At 42.5% G+C, this 22,115-nt stretch overlaps 1 protein-coding gene across 1 annotated transcript in view; it reads left to right on the top strand.

Annotated features, from left to right (window-relative positions):
- The first annotated feature begins 4,826 nt into the window (after positions 1-4,826).
- Positions 4,827-22,115, top strand: part of clptm1l (CLPTM1 like) — a 32,274-nt gene continuing 14,985 nt past the window's right edge. The window contains 7 exon segments of the mRNA XM_055658010.1: positions 4,827-5,155; positions 10,073-10,173; positions 11,377-11,566; positions 16,201-16,337; positions 18,902-18,980; positions 19,499-19,616; positions 20,537-20,631. Of these exon segments, the coding sequence (XP_055513985.1) occupies positions 4,985-5,155; positions 10,073-10,173; positions 11,377-11,566; positions 16,201-16,337; positions 18,902-18,980; positions 19,499-19,616; positions 20,537-20,631 (891 nt within the window). The 5' untranslated portion in view covers positions 4,827-4,984.

The following is a 22,115-nucleotide window of genomic DNA, read 5'->3' on the forward strand; positions in this document are numbered from 1 at the left end:
TGCCGAATAGAAACATAGAAATTAGGTGCAGGGGTAGGCCATTCGGCCCTTCGAGCCTGCACCGCCATTCAATATGATCATGGCTGATCATCCAACTCAGTATCCCGTACCTGCCTTCTCTCCATACCCCCTGATCCCCTTAGCCACAAGGGCCACATCTAACTCCCTCTTAAATATAGCCAATGAACTGGCCTCAACTACCCTCTGTGGCAGAGAGTTCCAGAGATTCACCACTCTCTGTGTGAAAAAAGTTCTTCTCATCTCAGTTTTAAAGGATTTCCCCCTTATCCTTAAGCTGTGACCCCTTGTCCTGGACTTCCCTAACATCGGGAACAATCTTCCTGCATCTAGCCTGTCCAACCCCTTAAGAATTTTGTAAGTTTCTATAAGATCCCCTCTCAATCTTCTAAATTCTAGAGTATAAACCAAGTCTATCCAGTCTTTCTTCATAAGACAGTCCTGACATCCCAGGAATCAGTCTGGTGAACCGTCTCTGCACTCCCTCTATGGCAATAATGTCCTTCCTCAGATTTGGAGACCAAAACTGTACGCAATACTCCAGGTGTGGTCTCACCAAGACCCTGTACAACTGCAGTAGAACCTCCCTGCTCCTATACTCAAATCCTTTTGCAATGAAAGCTAACATACCATTCGCTTTCTTTACTGCCTGCTGCACCTGCATGCCTACCTTCAATGACTGGTGTACCATGACACCCAGGTCTCGCTGCATCTCCCCCTTTCCCAATCGGCCACCATTTAGATAATAGTCTGCTTTCCCGTTTTTGACACCAAAATGGATAACCTCACATTTATCCACATTATACTGCATCTGCCAAACATTTGCCCACTCACCCAGCCTATCCAAGTCACCTTGCAGTCTCCTAGCATCCTCCTCACAGCTAACACTGCCCCCCAGCTTAGTGTGATCCGCAAACTTGGAGATATTGCTTTCAATTCCCTCATCCAGATCATTAATATATATTGTAAATAGCTGGGGTCCCAGCACTGAGCCTTGCGGTACCTCACTAGTCACTGCCTGCCATTGTGAAAAGGACCCGTTTACTCCTACTCTTTGCTTCCTGTTTGCCAGCCAGTTCTCTATCCACATTAATACTGAACCCCCAATGCCTTGTGCTTTACGTTTGTATACTAATCTCTTATGTGGGACCTTGTCGAAAGCCTTCTGGAAGTCCAGATACACCACATCCACTGGTTCTCCCCTATCCACGCTACTAGTTACATCCTCGAAAAATTCTATAAGATTCGTCAGGCATGATTTACCTTTCGTAAATCCATGCTGACTTTGTCCAATGATTTCACCACTTTCCAAATGTGCTGCTATCCCATCTTTAATAACTGACTCTAGCAGTTTCCCCACTACCGATGTTAGACTAACTGGTCTGTAATTCCCCATTTTCTCTCTCCCTCCCTTCTTAAAAAGTGGGGTTACGTTTGCTACCCGCCAATCTTCAGGAACTACTCCAGAATCTAAAGAGTTTTGAAAGATTATTACTAATGCATCCACTATTTCTGGAGCTACTTCCTTAAGTACTCTGGGATGCAGCCTATCTGGCCCTGGGGATTTATCGGCCTTTAATCCATTCAATTTACCCAACACCACTTCCCGGCTAACCTGGATTTCACTCAATTCCTCCAACTCCTTTGACCCGCGGTCCCCTGCTATTTCCGGCAAATTATTTATGTCTTCCTTAGTGAAGACGGAACCAAAGTAGTTATTCAATTGGTCCGCCATATCCTTGTTCCCCATGATCAACTCACCTGTTTCTGACTGCAAGGGACCTACATTTGTTTTAACTAATCGCTTTCTTTTCACATATCTATAAAAACTTTTGCAGTCAGTTTTTATGTTCCCTGCCAGTTTTCTTTCATAATCTATTTTTCCTTTCCTAATTAAGCCCTTTGTCCTCCTCTGCTGGTCTTTGAATTTCTCCCAGTCCTCTGGTATGCTGCTTTTTCTGGCTAATTTGTACGCATCATCCTTCGCTTTGATACTATCCCTGATTTCCCTTGTTATCCATGGATGTACTACCTTCCCCGATTTATTCTTTTGCCAAACTGGGATGAACAATTTTTGTAGTTCATCCATGCAGTCTTTAAATGTCTTCCATTGCATATCCACCGTCAACCCTTTTAGAATTAATTGCCAGTCAATCTTGGCCAATTCACGTCTCATACCCTCAAAGTTACCTTTCTTTAAGTTCAGAACCATTGTTTCTGAATTAACAATGTCACTCTCCATCCTAATGAAGAACTCAACCATATTATGGTCACTCTTGCCCAAGGGGGCAGGTACAACAAGATTGCTAACTAACCCTTCCTCATTACTCAATACCCAGTCTAAAATAGCCTGCTCTCTCGTTGGTTCCTCTACATGTTGATTTAGATAACTATCCCGCATACATTCCAAGAAATCCTCTTCCTCAGCACCCCTGCCAATTTGATTCACCCAATCTATATGTAGATTGAAGTCACCCATTATAACTGTTTTGCCTGTCGCACGCATTCCTAATTTCCTGTTTGATACCATCTCCAACTTCACTACTACTGTTAGGTGGCCTGTACACAACACCCACCAGCATTTTCTGCCCCTTAGTGTTTTAAATACTTAATGAATAAAACTGGCCGAAGATGTAGTCAATCCGTCAGCTGAAAAACCCCCCCGTAAAGTGCGTTCAGTTCAGTTTAGTTTATTGTCATGTGTACTGTGGTACAGTGATAAGCTTTTATTGCATGCTAACCCGCCAGCGGAAAGACAATACACGATTGCAATCTAGCCATTTAAAGTGTATTGATACAAGTTAAGGGAATAACGTTTAGTGCAAAGTGAAGCCAGCAAAGTTCGATCAAAGATAGTCCGAAGGTCACCAATGAGTTTGATAGTAGTTCAGCACTGCACTCTGGTTGTGGTAGGATGGTTCAGTTGCCTGATAACTGCACTGAAGAAACTGTCCCTGAATCTAGAAACATGCATTTTCACACTTCTATACCTTTTGCCTTGATGGGAGAGGGAGAAGAGGGAGTGGTCAGGGTAACTTGTGGTAAACTGTGGTAGAATTTAGAACATAGAACAGGCCCTTCGGCCCACCACGTCCGTGCTGATCATGATGCCAAGTTAAACTAATCTCCTCCCCCTGCACGTGATCCAGATCGCTCCATTTCCTGCATATCCATTAAACCCATGATTGAATGGCAGAGCAGAATCAATGGGCTGAATGGTCTAACTAACCTTTACATCCCCTCTCTCTCTGTCCCTCCACGCACCCTAGTCGTCTGACTAGTTTCACTGTCGTATCCACTCATTAGTTGCCCTGCTTAGTTTCACTGATTGCAAAATTAACATAATTAATTCACTCATTAACATCTTCCCCACGGCCATCAAAGGACCATTGTGGGCTCCACCTTTCCTTGATCATCCTTGCTGGCTTTAGAGTTATAGTCATAGTCATACAGTGTGGAAACACAGGGCTACCAACTCTCACGCATTGAGCAAAATTCTCACGCTGATCACAGAATTTCTCATGCTCAAAAATATGTAATATTTTTTGTAAATAAATACATAGTCACAAACCAATGAGAATAGTTTTCTGTCGGCGGGTTTCCCGTAAAGAACGAGCAATTTGATTGCCTTAAGCTCATCGCACACAATTTAAAATGGCAATGTAACTGCAGTTCTAATGATTCCATTTGACATTCATGGAACCAAAATCTGCAGGTGCTGGAAATTCAAACTAATGCAAGAATTGTTTTGGAGGTGAATAAAAGCCATGAGGGGAATATATAAGGTGAATGCATACTCTTTTTCATTGGATATGTGATTCAAGAACTAGAAGGCATTGGTTTAAAGCAGGGGTGTCTACCAGCCTGCGAAGGGGTCCAATTCGGCCCGCGGGATGATTTGGGGAAAAAAAAAGTAGTTTAGTTTAGAGCAAAGATCATAGATCTTTGGTTTAGTCTAAACTAAACTACACATTCCCGTGCAGATGGTGTGACAGGTGAGATACAGCGGTGGTCCCAGCACCGACCGCTGACGCACCGCTCACACCTCCCACCCTACCTCCGGTGGGTCTGTGTCCGTCGGCCGCTCTGTCCACACCCCATGGAGTTTTAACCCCGGCCTGGAGCCAGGAGCGGAGCGCGTGAGTGGGGGCGTCTATGCCGCCTCCGGAGCCGCGGGAATGAATCTGGGGCTAAGGCTCCGATGCCCAACCCCCGGGTCACTGTCCCTCAACTCACCCGTACCTCAGCTGGCCCTCATTCCCGGGGGGCGGTGGGGAAGTCATTCAATTAATTCATGTGCAATGTCATTCATGTGCTGCACCTGTTGATCAGAGCCTGGCTCTACTGTGAAATGTAATTAGGAATGTATTTTAGCCTCCTTATTTATACCTAATCCAATTTAAAGCATAAACGTTGCATTCAAGTATGTTAAAAGACTCGCTACAGTATGCACCAGATTGCACAATTTCAAGCTGAAAAATGCAAAAGCTCCATACCGTAAGAGGGGGGGTAACCTCTACGGTCCCCCTCCCCCTCCTCCTCCCCCCCTCCTCCCTCTCCTCCCCCCTCAGTCGCTATGCACCCTAGCAATTTTTCACTCTCAACTCTCACCCAATGTGGGCAGCCCTGGGATGATAGAGGAGGGAGGTGATTGACAGGATGACTTGAGGGGGAGGGAGGAGTAAAGCCACGTGACCAACAATGGTGTGATGAGGAGGAAGGCGGAACTACATTTCCCACAATACATTGCGGAGGGCTGGGCCACGTGGTGATTTTTGAACTGTTTCCGGCGGCTGGGTGACGTCACATCCAGGCGGAAGCGGTCCCCCCGGCACAGCTCCGGCCCCGGGCAGCGATGGACGTGGACGCTGATGGTCGCCGGGCTACACCGAGCCCCCGCTGCCTGCTCGTCTCTCTGCTGCTCTAATATGTTGCTGCGGTTGCCGCGGGCCTGAGTTGTGGCACAATGTTTGGGTTCAAGTCGAGCAACTTCACCACCTTAATCGTGGGCTTGTTCGTTGCCTACGTGTTGCACACATGTTGGGTGATGTACGGCATCGTTTACACCAAGCCCTGTGTCAGCCCCAAGACCCACAACTGCATCAAACCCTATCTAGCCGGCAACCCGAGAATCCAGGTCAGTGTCTTCGCTGCTTTCCCCTGCTACATCATTGATTATCTTATAATATTGATCAGTTCATAGTCATGGGAGCAGAATTAGGCCAATCGGCCCATCAAGTCTGCTCTGCCATTCTATCTTTCCCTCTCAACCCCATTCTCCTGCCTTCTCCCCCTATCCTTTGACACCTTACTAATCAATAACCTGTCAATCTCTGCTTTAAAAATACCCAAAGACTCGGCCTCCACAGTTGTCTATGGCAATCAATTCTACAGATTCGCCACCGTATGGCTGAAGCAATTCCTCCTCATCCCCTTTCTAAAGGTACATCCTTTTATTCTGAGGCTGTGCCCTCTAGTCCTGGATTCCCACTAGTGGAAACATCCTCTACATATCCACTCTATCCAGGCCTTTCAATATGTGGTAAGTTTCAATGAGATCCTTATTCTTCTAAACTCTAGCGAGTATAGGCCAGAGCCACCAAGTGCTCATTATATGTTAACTCATTCATCTCTGGGATCATTCTTGTAAACCTCCTCTGGACCTGCTCCAACGCCAGCACCCCTTTCCTCAGATATGGGCCCAAAACTGCTCACAATACTTTAAATCCAGTACCTTATATTCTAGTCCTCTTGAAATAAATGCCAATATTGTATTTTTTCCTTCCTTACCATTCAACACACAAGTTAACCTTTTGGGGATCCTGTACCAGTATTCCCAAGTCCCCTTGTACTGCAGATTTTTAAATCCTCCCCCCATTTAGAAAAATATTCTATGCCTTTATTCTACTACCAAAGTGCATGACCACACACTTTACTATGTTATATTCTTCTTGCTGCTTCTTTTCCCATTCTCCAAACCTATCCAAGACCTTCTGCAGACTCCCTGCTTCCTCTACACTACCTGCCCCTCCACCTTTATTCGTATCATCCGCAAAATTGGCCACAAAGCCATGAACTCCCTAGCTATCACTTGTTGCTATAGATACTGGTCTGCAATATTGTGAGAAGGAAACCTAGCCTGGAGCATATTTTCAATTTAATGAAATACTTCCCCAAGCTCCTATTTGTTCTTTTAAGTTTTCTGGCTATTTTCATGTTGCTAGTGTTTTCGAATGTTGAGGAAACATTGGATCCATGAGAAGAATGAGACCGAACGGTTGAGATTCTGGTTAAATGCAATTTGAAGCTACAAAATGCCTTTTAGTGAAAAGGAATACTAGGCCATTTACTAAGGAAGATTCTTCAGTTATTATGAGTTTAAGAAGTATTTCAAATGTGTGAGAACAGCTGCAGCTTTGTGGTGGGAAGCAGTAAACCAGTTTTGCCAAAACAAGAGGCTTCAAACAAACCAGTGCAAATTACTCCTTCCAAGCCAGTTACATTTCTTTCAAAAAATAAGCATCTGTTCCAAACCAAGAGTGTTAGAAATTATCCTTTCCAAACACCCAGGACTGCAAAATGCAATGATCACAATCAAGAAATGTGTTCTATTTTGGATGTGCCGTGAGAACATGATACAAGTAGGTAGACACAAAATACTGGAGTAACTCTTCAGAGCCTTCTCTCCAGAGATGCTGCCTGTCCCGCTGAGTTGCTCGAGCATTTTGTGTCTACCTTCTACTTGAATTGAATTGAATTGAATAACCTTTAATAATCCTTTACAGGAAATTACAGTGCCACAACAGCTTCAAGACAGACATACCACCACACATTTCCACAGATAGCTTCAATACTTAATAAGTTAAAATACAATGAATGAATACTAAAAAAAATCCAAAATTATTTTTGTGCATTATAAAACCTTATAGCAGCAGGTATACAAGACTTCCTATATCTCTCCGTTTTGCTGATACTTGTATCATGTTCTCACAGCACATCCAAAATAGAACACATTTCTAAGTGTTCGTTGTCTATTCCTTCTCTCCATAGATGCTGCCTCACCCGCTGACTTCCTCCAGCATTTTTTTCTACCATCTGCTCACTTAATTCAATCTTGAAATAGTGACTAAGCAGCGACCTTCTTTCGCTTAATTTCTGACAAGGCAAATTCCTCACCCTTGTATTTTGGTTCCTGGTTCTAATCTCTGATCATTTCCTAGTTGGCGGCATGGTGGTGCTGCTAAGAGAGCTGCTGCCTCACAGAGCAAGAGAACTGGGCTTGATCCTGACTCTGGGTACTCTCTGTGTGGAGTTTGCATATTTTCCCTGTGACCACGTGGGTTTCCTCCGGTTTCCCTTCTCATCCCAAAGACATGCGGGTTTAGAGGTTAATTGGAATCTGTCCAAAATTGCCCTGAATGTGAAGAGAGTGGATGAGAAAGTGGGTAACGGCACTAATTTGAACGGTTGATTGATGGTCTGTGTGGACTCGGAGGGCCAAAGGACCCGTTTCCATACTGATCAGAATCTTGTAGTTTTCAATGGGACAATCTCTTCAAATAAATTCCAGTTTAGTGTAAGTTTTTTCCCAATGTCTTTTCATCGGATAAAACCCACCCAGTGGATCAGTCTACTAACAGAGATCAATACTCTCTTCAGAGATCAATACTCTCTTTCAATACACTCAAGAGTAAACGCATTGCAGCCCTGTGCATTTGTGGAAAGACTTAAATACCTTTGTACTCCAAAATGTTTAAAAATAGAGGCCATTCACCTGCTGAATTCTTTGCCATGCACTCAGATCAACATCATTTTGTGAGTCGCGTTTTTTCTCCCAATCAATTTTTTTTTAATGAAAGTCAAGAAATTGTTCTGTTATTTTTCTTTCTTTAGTGTGAATCTTACTTCCCCCATGTTTTACTCCTTGCCCTCTCTCGTACTCCGTTCCAGTTCTTTTCTTGTAAGCATTCTCTTTTCCATCTGGCATTCTTACTGTCAGCAAACTGCAATACTGTTCTGTTTTTCATCAAAGGCATTAGTCTCTATTACAGAGACGAGTAATCGCAGAAGCTGGAATCTTGAGTAAGACACAAAATAGTGGAGTAACTCAGCAGGTCAGGCAGCATGTGTGAGGAGAGTGGATAGGTGATGTGTTGGTTTGTTCCTCTACAGACTGATTGTAGAGAGGAGAAAGCGGTGTGGGTAGGACAATGTCTAGCAGATAATAGGTAGATACATGAGAGAGGAGTTTAAATCTCCTCAAAATGATCTTATTTTGAAGAATTTCTCTTCCTCTCTCTGGGATATCTAAGAAATAAGACCCTTTCACTGCTTCCCCTCTGATTCCTGCCGATCAATAAACTCAGCTGACCTGTATACACTTGTTTGTTTTTTTGACCCACGCCAACCTCTTTTCCAGTTTCCCCCCCCCCCCTCCCCCGCCACGCCTACAATCAGGCCAAAGAAGGCTCCTGGCCCGAAACGTCACCATCTCTGTCCTCCAGGAATGTGGCCGGACTCACTGAGTTGCTTCAGCGCCTTGTGTTTTACTAAATATTAATGCTAGATCTGGCTGAGGCTGCAGTTGATCCATATCATGTTACCAACCGATCATGTTACCGAGTAATAACATGTAGCATAAAAATAGTCACCACTATCTCTTTCATTTTTTTCTTTTAGCTGGTCCTTTTTTATGTTGCCTCCATCCTTGTGGTCCCTTAGCTTTTGTAACAATATTTTCAATGTAACCCTATCTAATTCCTTTTGAAAATTCAAATAGACAGTACCCATTCAATTTATCTCCCCAGGCTGAAAGATCCTTAACGTTTTCCAGGGAACAAGATGTGTTTGTAAACAATTTCTCTGTCATCATCATGATTTGTGATACTAGTTTTTGTTCCAAGTTGCTTTATTAACATATTAATTTCCCTTGACGCCTGTGACCAGTGGAATTCCGCAGGGATAGACACAAAAAGCTGGAGTAACGCAGCGGGTCAGGCAGCATCTCTGGAGAAAAGGAATAGGTGACATTTCAGGTCGAGACCCATCTTCAGACAGCTTCATTTTCTCCAGAGATGCTGCCTGACCCGCTGAGTAACTCCAGCTTTTTGTGTCTATTTTCGGTGGAAACCAGCATCACCAGTTCCTTCCTACACAAGGTCCACAGGGATCAATACTGTGACCTCTGCTGTTGGTGATATATCAAAATGGCTTGGATGGAAACGTAGATGGATTGCTTATTCAGTTTGTAGCGTATGAACGCTGTCAAAGTACACAGCATCATGTACACAGCAGTCAAAACACACAGCAGGGTATAAATCAGCTACAAAAATCGGGATAGAAAAGGCAGATGAAGTATAATCCAAGCAATTGTGGAGTGTTGTACTTTGGGAGGTCAAATACGGTACGATAGCACTTTATGTAAGGGGAAAATATAATGGCATGATCCTTAACAGCATTGATATACAGCAGGATCTTGGTATCCAATTGCAAGCAGGTGGACTACCGTTGATTGGGCTTCTTGGTCAGCGTGAGCTAGTTGGGCTGAAAGGGCCTATTTCCATGCTGTATGACTCGATAATGATATGCAGCAAATGGGGGGATGTGGATTATGTGCTGATAAATAAGGGTTGGTCTTGGCATCGTGTTTGCCACAGACACAGTCAGGGCCTGTTCTTGTGTTGTACACTTTTATGTTTGAAGTTCATGTCCCTGGATTGAGGGGCCAGGGTGTCTCCAGAGTTTAATCCCCATCACTGCTACTTACACCAAATCCCAATCGATGTACAGTGTGAATGCAAATAACTAATTCCACCACCAAATGTTAAAGTTCTGATTTGTATCATCTGCAGTTGTACTGTGGATTTAAACGTGTTGCAGTGCTATGTTTTCACTCTAAAATGGCATGTAAACTGATACATTTCATCTGAAATTGATAACATTGAAATTCCATTCAAGGATTTTTTTTCAAATGCATTTGTCCTGCATTGCAGCCTTAAAGGTGCAAAGGTATATTTTTGTAAATTGTGCTAATGATCTTGATACTGTATTTCAGCTGAGCATTTATACTTCAACAAAAAGCAGTGTTACCGATGGGGCCAATCTAAACCTTATGCTTACTATCGACCACTTTGACGTCAACTTTAAATTTGAGAGGTAACCTTTTCGAGTTCTATCATTCATTTTTGGATATTTAGTATATGTTCAAAACCTGTAAATCCCATCTTACCAGCTGAGAGTACTTCACACTTGGCTTTGGTTAACAAAGTATAAAACACATTTTGCTCCAACTCACTTGGTCTTTCCTGTAAGTTATTGCAAATCAGAAATTAGATTTCAGTTGCTTTGGTAATTATTTCACAGAATTATGTTTATATGTTTACCTAAAGAGACTATGTTTACATATTCTGTTGTGCTGCTGGAAGTAAGAATTTCATTGTTCTATCTGGGACCAATGACAATAAAACACTTGTAATATATTTGTAAGGTTAAATGGAACAGTTTAAAAAAAATCTATATATGAAATCAGTATGAATATGGTGGGGCTGCAGAACGGATTCCGACCCAAATCTTTGTCCATTTTCCTCCACAAATGCTGCATGACCTACTGAGTTCTTCCAGGACTTTTTTGATTCTTCAGCAACTGCAGTCTCTTGTGTCTCCAGGAGTAGGTGGATGTTTAGTTCTGGTGAGGACAAGTGAATCAGGAGAAAAATTATCTTTGAATATATGTTTCTTTAAACACCCATTCTTAATTTTCATCTTTTTGTTATTTTTAGTCTGTTTAAAATGTACGTTTTGGAGGTTTCTTAGTCTTTTTATGTGGGGGAGGTGGGGAGGGTAAGGGGGAAACCATTTCTCAGTCACTTCCTGGCGAGGATGCGACTATTCTCCGAGTCTCCGACATGTCTTCGAGCTCTAGATTAACTGGGAATTAGCTAAAAAATCTTCCGCTCTTTGAGAAAGTGTTAATAATGAGACAGGTTCAGGAAAACATTTTGAGCATCTTGTACACTGCTTTAAAATTTGTTTTTGCACAGATATCAATGTCTGCTAGTGTAAGATGATCCAATAAATGTAATCACTTTTTCAACTTTAACAACAACTGTTGATATCATTATAGTTAATTAAGTGGAATGAATTGTCATTCAGATTGAATTATATTTTAGCAATATCCTGTGTTTATTTTGAATTCTATATTTGAAAGGGATGGTTGCAATTGTTTATTAATGTTCTTACAACATAGGTAATGTGCATTAAAATATGCAGACCACATGCATGCTATATAAACATATGCATATATGAACTGTTATTTCTTAAATTACTCATTCTAACATGTTGATATTTATATTTTTAAAGGGATGTCAATGTTTCATTACCAAAGAAAACCCGTAGTAATGGGACACTGTATACTCATATGTTTCTCCACCATGTTGGTATGCTACCTTGGCATGACAGCAAACACGTGTATGCCATTGGACACCTTACAACATACATGATTCCTAAGCCTGAGGAAATTAACTTAATTACAGGAGAGACCAGCAGCCAAGTAAGTGTTGTTTTAAGTAAGATAGAATGGAATTATTATGGTTGCTTTTTATAAAGTTAAATTCAAATTTGGCAGCTATTGTTTCGGAAACTGGTAACAACCTGACTTTTATCTAACACCAACAGGCAATATACCTTATGAATTTAGAACTGGTGTTTGTTGAGAAAATTGAAGGAAAGGTGGTTATTTTTTGAGGTTGATGGGTCGAGCAACTGAATTGATTAAAACTGTGTAATGCCATTCATCACAGTAGTTGTAATCGCTTATTCCCAATTGGAGATGCTAGCTGCCCTGTCATTGGCAAACGAGTGCTGTTCCTAACCTTTTTATAGTGACCTGAATAATTTTTCAACATACTTAAGCACATTTGGTCATTTGAACCAAAACTGGCTCAGATGCACAATATATGATTAAATTAAATCAGTGGAATCAAATTTTAAAAGTGAGACGCTTCACATAGATTGTACTGCATCATATTTTCAGTAGCATGATTCCAATGACATGTTTTCTCCCACATACTTTTTTTAGTTAACTGCCAAAGCTAATGTTATTTCTTTCTGTTTTTTGAGAAGGTTTTAAAATCCTGTTATAATAAAAGTAATGTATGTGCATCGGTAAGGTTTAGAGGGATACTAGACTAAGTGGGACCCGTTGGGTCCCATGTTCACACGGGAGGGCTGGTCCCCCGACGCAATATTCCACCTCTCCACCAATTCCAATATTAATGGTCAGTGGGGGGGCTTTCTGAAGCGCTGGTATGGGTTCTTGGGGTGGCAGCTCAGTCCCTCAAGCCTGATCTGCTGGCAGCTCACTCATGGCTGGTGGGCTGGCAGTTGACTCATGGCTATTCCTTGAAATTCCATTTCAAGCAGGGTGCAAGGCCACCAAATTCAAATCCATTTTCCTACCATTTCAAACAGGGTGCAAGGCCACCAAATTCAAGTGCAGTTTTTTTACCACTTTGAGCAAGGTGCAAGGCCACCAAATTCGTGTAGTTTCCTACCACTTCAAGCAGGGTGCAAGGCCACCGAATTCAAGTGCAGTTTCCAACCACTTCAAGTAGGGTGCAAGGCCACCAAATTCAAGTGTAGTTTCATTCCATTTCAAGCAGGGTGCAAGGCCACCAAATTCAAATGCAGCTTCATACCATTTCATGCAGGGTGAAACCACCATAAAACCACACAAAACACCAAACTCACAGTTCAGTAGACATTCAGTGTGTTCAGTTGATTCACAGCTCAGACAGAGTCGTGACCTCTCCCTCCCCCATCATGCAGAGACTGAGCCTCACCCACACTTCCGGGTCCTATTACCCCTCCCCCTGGAAATGGTGTGGCCTTCATGGCGTGATTGACAGGAGAGAGATTCTCACCATTTTTTAAACACTAATAACACTTTTATTTTTCATTGATGGGAAGAATTCTCTGCACCTGCTGAGCAGAGGGGGACTGAGTAAGATGGCCAAAGTTCACAGCCGTAAGTGCTGTGATTATCTAAAGTGCGTTTTATCTAAAATCAATATACAGCACAAACAGGAAGTAAGTGCATTTGCAGTAATGCCTTTTAACTTCAAGCCAAAGTACCCAAGCCACCATTTGCAGTAAGTAGTGCCTTTCAACTTCAAGCCAATGCACCCAAGCCGCCATTTGCAGTAAGTAGTGCCTTTGAACTTCAAGCCAAAGCACCCAAACAACCATTTGAAGGCAGTGCCTTTTTTACTTCAAACAAACCATGTTTTCATTTTCAAACCACATTAAGGGGACTCACAGTTGAGTAGACATGTGTTCAGTGTTATTCAGAGCTCAGATAGACGTGACCCTTTGGCTTCATCCATCTTGCAGAGACTGAGTGAGGCACACCACTTCCTGGTTTTATAATCCCTCTCCCTCCCTCCAGCAGGGGCAGCAGAGAGAATAGTAATTATTTTTTTAAACATTAATATCTCTCTGATTTGTCATCGATGGGAAAAATCCTCCGGTCCAGGAAGACGGAGGGGGGCTCTGAGCGAGGTGGCCAAAAATAACGGCCGTAGGTTGCGGCGTTCTCTCGGAAATCACCGCACAGTGGGCCAAAAGCGATCAAGATCAGACTTTTAGTAATATACTAGACCAAGTGCAGACCGGTTGGGTCTGTTCCCCCAACATGCGGTGGGGGTGGGGGGGGGGGGGGGCGGCATGCAGCATCACACGCACTAACTATCCCCCCCCCCGCTGCACTCACGCTAATTACCCCCCTTGATATTATATTAATATTATTAATTTGCTCCTTTTACCCCGTAACCACCCTATCTACTGACGCATAGCCCCCAACTTGCAGTCACATCTAGAGAGGGGGGGGGGGTAGAGAGTGAGGGCAGAGAGAGAAGGGGCAGAGAGAGAAGGGGCAGAGACACAGAGAGAGGGGGGGGCGGGGAGGAGGAGAAGAGGGAGGGTGGGTGAGAGGGGAAAGGTGGGGGGGAGAGGGGGGGGGGAGAAGAGAGAGGGGGGAGAAGAGAGAGGGGGGAGAAGAGAGGGGGGGGGAGGGGGGGAGGGGGAGAGAGGGGGAGAGGGAGAGAGAGGGAGAGAGAGAGAGGGAGAGAGAGAGACAGAGCGCGTTTGTGTAGGGAGAAAGGAGGGGGAGAGAGAGAAGGGGGAGTGGAGAGGAGAAGGGGAGAGAGGAGAGGGGGGAGAGAGTGGAGAGACTTGGGGGGTGAGGTGAGGGGAGGTGGGGAGCAGGGAAGGGGGTTTAGGGGAGGGACGGTGGGGAGGGGAGGAGGGGGGAGAGAGAGAGAGGTGGCGAGTGGAGAGGGGGGGTGAGGAGGGGGGGGGAGAGGAGAGGAGGGGAGGGGAGGGGAGAGGAGAGGAGGGGGAGAGGAGAGGGGGGGAGGGAGAGGGAGGGGGGAGGAGTGGGGGGGGTGTGGGGGGGGGGGGGGGGGGGGAGAGAGGAGAGAGAGTGCCTTTTATTTCAACCCAAACCCCCCAAACAACCATTTGCAGGCAGTGCTTTTTTACTTTAACCATATTTTCATTTTCAAACCACATTAAGGGTACTTACTCACAGTTGTGTGGACATGTGTTCAGTGTTATTCACAGCTCAGATAAATGTGACCCTCTGCCTTCCTCCAGCTTGCAGACTAGTTGAGGCACACCACTTCCTGGTTTTATAGTCCATCCCCCCCTGCCGCCAGCAGGGGCAGCAGAGAGAATGGGGAATTTTGTAAAATCATTAATATCTCTGTCATTTTTCGTCGACGAAAAATCCTCGGCACACATGCGGCGGAGGGGGGCTCTGAGCGAGGTGGCCAAAAATGACGGCCGTAGTTGGCGGCGTTCTCTCGGAAATCGCAGCACAGATCGCCAAAACCGGTCAAGAACAGACTTTTAGTAATATAGATAGATGGGCCGAACGCAAGCAAATGGGACTAGATTAGACAGGGCATCTTGGTTGGCATGGATGGGTTCTGTCGAAGGGCCTGTTTCCGTGCACTGTGACTCTGACTATCCTTGCCATTAAATTTCTCCATTAATCTACAGCAACAGCAACCTTTAGATTTTTCCTTTTTTCTCCCCCAACCCACCCTCCAAGGAAACTTCTCATTTCCAACTTTTGCCTGTGTTTCATGTCCTAAATTTAAAGGCAGTATCTTCACCTATCTTGAGCTCACAGTCTGAAACTTGGTTTATCAAACCCCATGTTGAATTTGCAATGTTAAAAATTCTACACAAGCCTTAAGCAATCATTTGGTTATATGCTGGAAGTACTCAGCAGATCAAGAAATGTCTATGGAGAATTCTGCTTCCCTTTCCACTGATGCTGCTCGATGTCAACATTTTAGTTTCATCAATTTTATTTTGTATTTTAAATATTTCTTAATGGTTCATTGGGTGACTTTTGAGCCAGCAGTAATTGACTTCAGGCCAGAACGTAATTTTGGCAAGAATGAAAGGTCATTATTTTTAATGGGTTTATCTAATTGTATTAAAAATTGCAGGTTTGGCTTAAGAGCTATTGGGATGTTCCAATCATCAATTTCGGAGAACTAGTAATACTAGCTACATCTTGGCAATCATAGATCAATAACGGGAGAAATGAAAAAACTTGTATTTTTGCACAGATTAATAAATGTCCAGTGGACTGAAAGTATAATCGTTTTATAGTGGTTCATCTTCATAAGCATTTGGGACTGCTATCAGGTCCATTAACCAGTATGTTGATATTTGTGTTAAATATTGTGCATTAATCTTATTTTAGTGTTTGTATTAAGTAATGTTAAGGCTTTCAATTTATTATAGTTCTTAGCTTTAGTTTTAGAAATACAACTTGGAACCAGGTCCTTCAGCCCACCGAGACCGCACTGATCAATGATTTCCCCGTACACTAGTTCTATCTTACATACTAGGGGCAATTTACAGAAGCCAATTCGCCTACAAACCTGCAAGTCTTTGGAATGCGGGAGGAAACCAGAGCACCCGGCGAAAGCCCACACGGTCACGGGGAGAACGTACAAACTCTGTACAGACAACACCCAAAGTCAGGATTGAACATGGGTCTCTGGGGCTGTAAGGCAGCAATGCTACTGTAGCCTATAGTCTGATTATTATCGTGGGATTCAATGACCAAGACTAACAATGTTTTTGTTTTCTTCATTAAACCAGGAAGCAGTGACTGAAACTAAAGGTCCTGAGCAGCCTGTAGCACACTGGAGATCTCGACTCACCATCAATATCATGGCAGACAACTTCACTTTTGATGGCTCAGCACTTCCTGCAGATGTGCACAGATATTTAAAACTGTAAGTTTAAATTGGAAAACAAAACTTTGCAATCATTGCAGAGTATTGCTAATTTTATACTTATCCATTTGGTGTCGAGTAAAATTTAAGTGTCGGAGTAACTCAGCAGCTCAGGCAACATCCCTGCACAAGATGTCATGTCAAGACCCTTCCTCAGACAGATTTTAGACAGCTCTTTAAGTATGGCATAGCTCCGGTATCCTTTGTTTGATAATACTCCTGTGAAGTAACTTGGAATAGATTGTAGTGTAAAAGAGTTTGTCTAATTGGAAGTAGGCAGTTTCAAGTAATGCCTGGCAGCATTGACCTTCAGATAAACGACAACTTCATGGATAGTGTAACCATCCGGCTGTTCTTGTTTACGGAGATTGGTAAGTGCTCCCATTCGATACAAGTTTTGCACCAATGCTGTTCTAAGTTGTTCTTCTGCACAATTTCCAGTATGCAATGTTGTATCATCATCGTAGAGTTATAAAGCTATGCAGAATGGAAACAGGCTTTATGGCAATTTCTTTCTATGCCGACCAAGTTGACGTATTGGGCTAGACCCATTTGCCTGCAATTGTCGTATAATCTAAGCCCTTCTATCCATATCTGTACGTTGGAAAGGGTGCAGAAGGGGTACAGCAAGATCTTACTGGAGTTTAATGCAGATAAACGTGATGCGTTATATTTTGGGGTCGAACCAAGGCAGGGCTTTCACAGTAAATGGCAGGTCCCTGAGGTGTGTTGCAGAGCAGAATTTAGTTATGCAGCGAGACCACATCCCCTTCGGCTCACCATGTCCCCGGCGACCAGCAATCACCCATACACTCCTTCTCTCCTATACTCGAAGGGCAATTTTTACAAAAGGCCGTTAATTTGCAAACCTGCTCATCTTCTGAATGTGGGAGAAAACCGGAGCAGTTGGAGTAAACCCACGGGGAGTATGTACAAACTCCGTACAGACAGTACTCTGAGTCATGATCGAACCTGGGCATCTGGCGCTGTGAGGCAGCAACTCTACTGCTGTGCCATTGTGCTGCCCTAGTTTTCTAGTTTTTGAATCCTCTACTGTGGGGAAAGATTGTGAGCATTCACTTTATCCCTGTTCCTCGTGATCTTGTACACCTCCATCAGCCTCCTACGTTCTAAAGTAAACAGTCCTAGTTTATCCAACTTCTCCCTAGAATGCAAACCTGCAAGCTCAGATAACATCCTGAATCTCTTTTCCAACAATGACAACTTTCCTATAGCTGGGCAACCAGTACTACGCACAATACTACAAGTGTGTTCTTGCCAACAGCTTGTGCAGTTGCATCATGTATTCAATACCATTCCCAACCAAGCAAGCATGCCAAATGCCACTTTCACCACACAATTCAACTGACTCGCCAATTTTTGGGAACTATGCACCCAAACTCCCAGATCTCTGTACTGCAACACACTCCATGGCAAAATCATTTATTGTCTAAGTTTTGTCCTGGGTTGAAATACCAAAGTGCAACACTTCACACTTCTCAAAGTTCAATTCCAATTGCCACTCCTAGTACCCACCTTCCCAACTGATCTAGATCCTATAGTGAATTTAGATTTTTCCTGTAGTAATCTTCGATATCCTTCCTCACTGTCCACTATCCCACCAATTTTGGTATAACCTGGTAATTTACCAATAGTGTCAACTGCATTAGTCATCCAAGTTGTAAATGTATATAACAACAGTGGGTCTCAGCACCGACCTTTCCGGCAGTTCACTGATCAAAGGCCAGCTGAGGAAGGCTGACAGGTGATAAATCTTTGTCTTGAGATATCATGCACAAGGACTCTGATGATTTTAGACCCTACTTAATGATATTTAATAATAAATTACTGTGCAACCACAAGTGGATCTGCCCTGCTGGTCGAATAGTATACAACCGATGGCGGTGATTAAGAAGTGATGCACTTGGATGATTGCGTTTGACAATAAGGTCTCAGTTTTGGCATTGTCCTGCATGTGAGTTTGCTGGTTTGACCAAGCTTGGTCAGCCACAAGATAGATGAAATTGTTAGGTGATGTACAGGTCCGCCACTGATTTTCCAGCATCGTTGGTCTTGGATCCTTTCTGGATTATCTGTTTTGCCGGACCCACAGACCTCTCGGCCTCTGAGAGGCAGCCGAGGAGCAGAGATATGGGCCTGCAAAGTCTACCGTGGAAGTCGGCTGTGGGAGGGGATCTGCCATTCCAGCTGGGCTGGTGTTCCAGAGCTCCAGTCGCAGGAGGAAAATTCCACCGTCTGATTGGGCGCGGTACTCCCGATGCGGTTGAGATCGACCGCCTCACCCGGCCTAGGCGTCACGTTTTCGGGGGGGGGGCTACTTCTGGTTGGGGGGGGGGGGGGGGAATTCATGTGCGCTCTTGTAATTTTGTCCAGATTTAAGAAGGTGCTGGACCACCAGATGCGGGAAAATCACTGGTAGACCTGTATTACATAAAGAAGAATTGGGAGAAGAAATGTGCTGAGTAGTACTGTTTTAAAAACAGATCAAATTTATATCATCAATGTGCTGCTTTATAATGCTTCATTTGCGATTGATATTTTAGGATGCAGCATGAAAAGACTGTGCAGTACCTTCCTATACTGTTTGTTGACGAGCTAAGCAATCGAGTGAGAGATTTAAAAGTGAGTCACTTTTTTGCTACCTTAAAGTCCAAAGTTATAGCAATTCATTTTCTGTCTGCTTTACGTCATCTTCATTGACTGGCCGATATAATGTATTTGTGTATTAGTGAAGATAAGTTTGCCAATTTGGTGCCAAACTCTTATGTTCCCCATTACTGCTCAAAATATTTCCAAGAATTAACCCACATCTATTTAATTCACTCTTTATGCACATGAATGCCAAACCTCATGGTAAATGAGTTATAACCACCTATATTATTTGGCTGTCGAGAAGCCCAGTGAATTATAACTAATAATCATAATGAGTGAATCGAATGAAGTGATAATTGGATTCATCTCGAATCTGCTGTATTTTGTACAGTCCATTTTGTGAAATTTTCCTGAATTGAATGGCTGTACATTTTAATTTAAGTACAAAATTCCAGGCTTGTTGAACCAGGTCCTGTAATAATTGCAACAGCTTTGTAACAACCAGTTCAATATTCTAAAATCTAATATTTAGAAACTTTTCCTTGCAGATTATAAATGGCACATCAGGGACATTACCTCTTACTATCTGCTATGATGCTATATCACTCGGAAAGCTGCGGTTTTGGACACACATGCAAGAGGCTGTCTATTCATTGCAACAGTTTGGTAAGCTGTGCGCACTTGAAAATGATTATATTTTCCATTTCTTAATCTAGTCATGTGAGAGTTGCAGGTCGCAGAAAATTGAACTCTTCCATTTTGGTTGGTTGTGTAAATATTTGTAAATTTTGCATAACCTATTTCTCAGAGTTAAATTATATCTAATGTTAAGATAGATTGTTGCATCTTTACTTATTAGTATTACATTTCCATATTGCAACATTGTTTTGTTTTTTTGCTGTAAGCTCTACAATTTAGGACCTGGGTTGAAATTATCCCACTATTTAAGTCTTTACTGTATAATAATATGATAAATGCTTTGCACTTGACAATATATATTTCTGTGTTTGAGGTGCTTTTGCAGCTCTGTGGATTGCAATATATACTATTTCAATTTTAATGTGTTCCTGGTGAAAAATTGGTATCCTGAGATCAGCAGTTTTCGGAGGTGATCTTAGTTTACTCATGATTAATAGTAAGTTAATGCAATGCTTAATTGGGTATGAATGACAACCAAACGTAAACATAGAATATAATAGAAAATGCTGGGTATCAATCAGCAGATCAGACAGCATCAATGGAAAAAGAAAGCTAATGTATTCAGATTTTCAATCATTGTAAATATGGAATATTAAAATGACAAATTCACTTCTAGTTTTGATGTATTGGGAAATAATTCTAGTAATTTAACTGAGAGGCACATCCTCATCTGATACAGCAAATCCCTGTGCATAATCATGTAAAGATGATCTAGCTATTCAATTATTCTATTTGTGCTGTAATTATGCTAAATTTTTGAATTTTGTATTATTTGCCTGTAATTATTTTATTGTTGTCAGCAGTATCTTTATAGAAAGGAACCTCACTCAAAGTTGGTTTATCTGCATTTTAAATTTTCTTTACCTTTCTAATTTTGCACATTGTAGGTTTCACTGAAAAAGATGTAGATGAAGTAAAAGGGATCTTTGTGGATACTAATCTCTACTTCTTAGCTTTAACATTCTTTGTTGCAGCATTCCATGTAAGTTATCGATAGTATACAATCTTTAGTCTATTGGGGACGGTTTTGGACCGGACTTTAATATGTTTAGATTTAAGGACACTTCCTATTCAGAGAAAGATAAATGCCTTGTTGCTTTTAAAAAAAACAACATAATATCATGTATCTAATTTAATCTATTACTTAATTGGCATAGAATATTAGAGCTGGCATGTCATGTTACAGTTTTATAAATCATTGGTCAAGAGTGTTAATTGTCATACGTATCAACAGTGGAACAATTAAATTATTTCTTGCTGCAGCTTAATAAGCCCATTAACGCAGCAACACACAAATAAATATATTAGTAAGAGTGCAATAAATTAATAACAGTAATGGGAAGTAGCCACAGTAATGCAAAATTGAAGTCCGTAGTGGAACCAGAAACACTGTCCACAGAAGATGATAGTTGCTGAGCTAGTGGTGTGCAGTGTTCAAGAGTTTGATTGATGCTGGGTAGAAGCTGTTCCCTATAACTCAGCCCCTCCAGTCCTGGCAACATCCACTCTTCTCTGGACTCTTTCCAGATTGATTGATATCCTTCATATAGCAGGGTGACCAAACCTGAATGCGGTACTCAAATGTGGCCTCACTAACGTTTTTCACATACAATCCCAATTCCATAAATAACCAGATGTGTTGAAAGCCAGTGTACCCTATCTGCAACACCATTTTCAGGGAACTATGTACACGTGCTGCTAGATCCCTCTGCTTTACAACAACTTCCAGACCTTTACTATTCACCGTGAAGATCCTGCCTTGTTTTGGTCATAAAATGCAACATCTTGCACATCTGCATTCGCCATTCCTCAGCCCATTTGCCCAGTGGATCATGAGCCTGCTGTTATTGTGTAATCTGACAGAGTGTATAAAATATGAAATGGATAAATAGGATAAGAATAAAAAATATTTTTCCTATTTGGGAGGTGTCTGAGGCAAGAGGGCATAGACTTAAGGTGAGAGGTTGGAGGTCTAGAGGGTATCTCAGGGCTCTTCCCCTCACACACAGTAGTTGGAATCATGAATGCGCTGTTGGAGGAGCCGCTGGAAATTACATTTAAGAAGCATCGAGACAAACGCTTGAATCACTAAAGCATTGAAGGCTGAAAACCTGATACGGGTGAACGGAATGAAAATAGATAGATACAAAAGTTAGCTTGGAGCTGGTCCTTGCTGTGTGTTTCCATCTAACTTGTGATATATATTAACATCTAGGATGTAAATATGGAGGGGGGGGGGCATGACTAGCAAGTTTTCAGATGACAGGAAAGGTAGTGGTTTTGCAGATAGCAAGAACATTTCTGTAAGGTTACGGGAGGCTATAGATCAGATGGAGTGCTGGCAGAATGAATTTAATCCTGACAAGTATAATGTGGTTGATTATGGGAAGTCAATCAGGGGTGGGTATTTACAATAAATGGTAGGGTGTTAAGGAATGTTAATGAACAGAGGACCTTAGGATTCAT

Source organism: Leucoraja erinacea, chromosome 2 (genome assembly GCF_028641065.1).
Source record: "Leucoraja erinacea ecotype New England chromosome 2, Leri_hhj_1, whole genome shotgun sequence".
NCBI lineage: Eukaryota > Metazoa > Chordata > Chondrichthyes > Rajiformes > Rajidae > Leucoraja > Leucoraja erinaceus.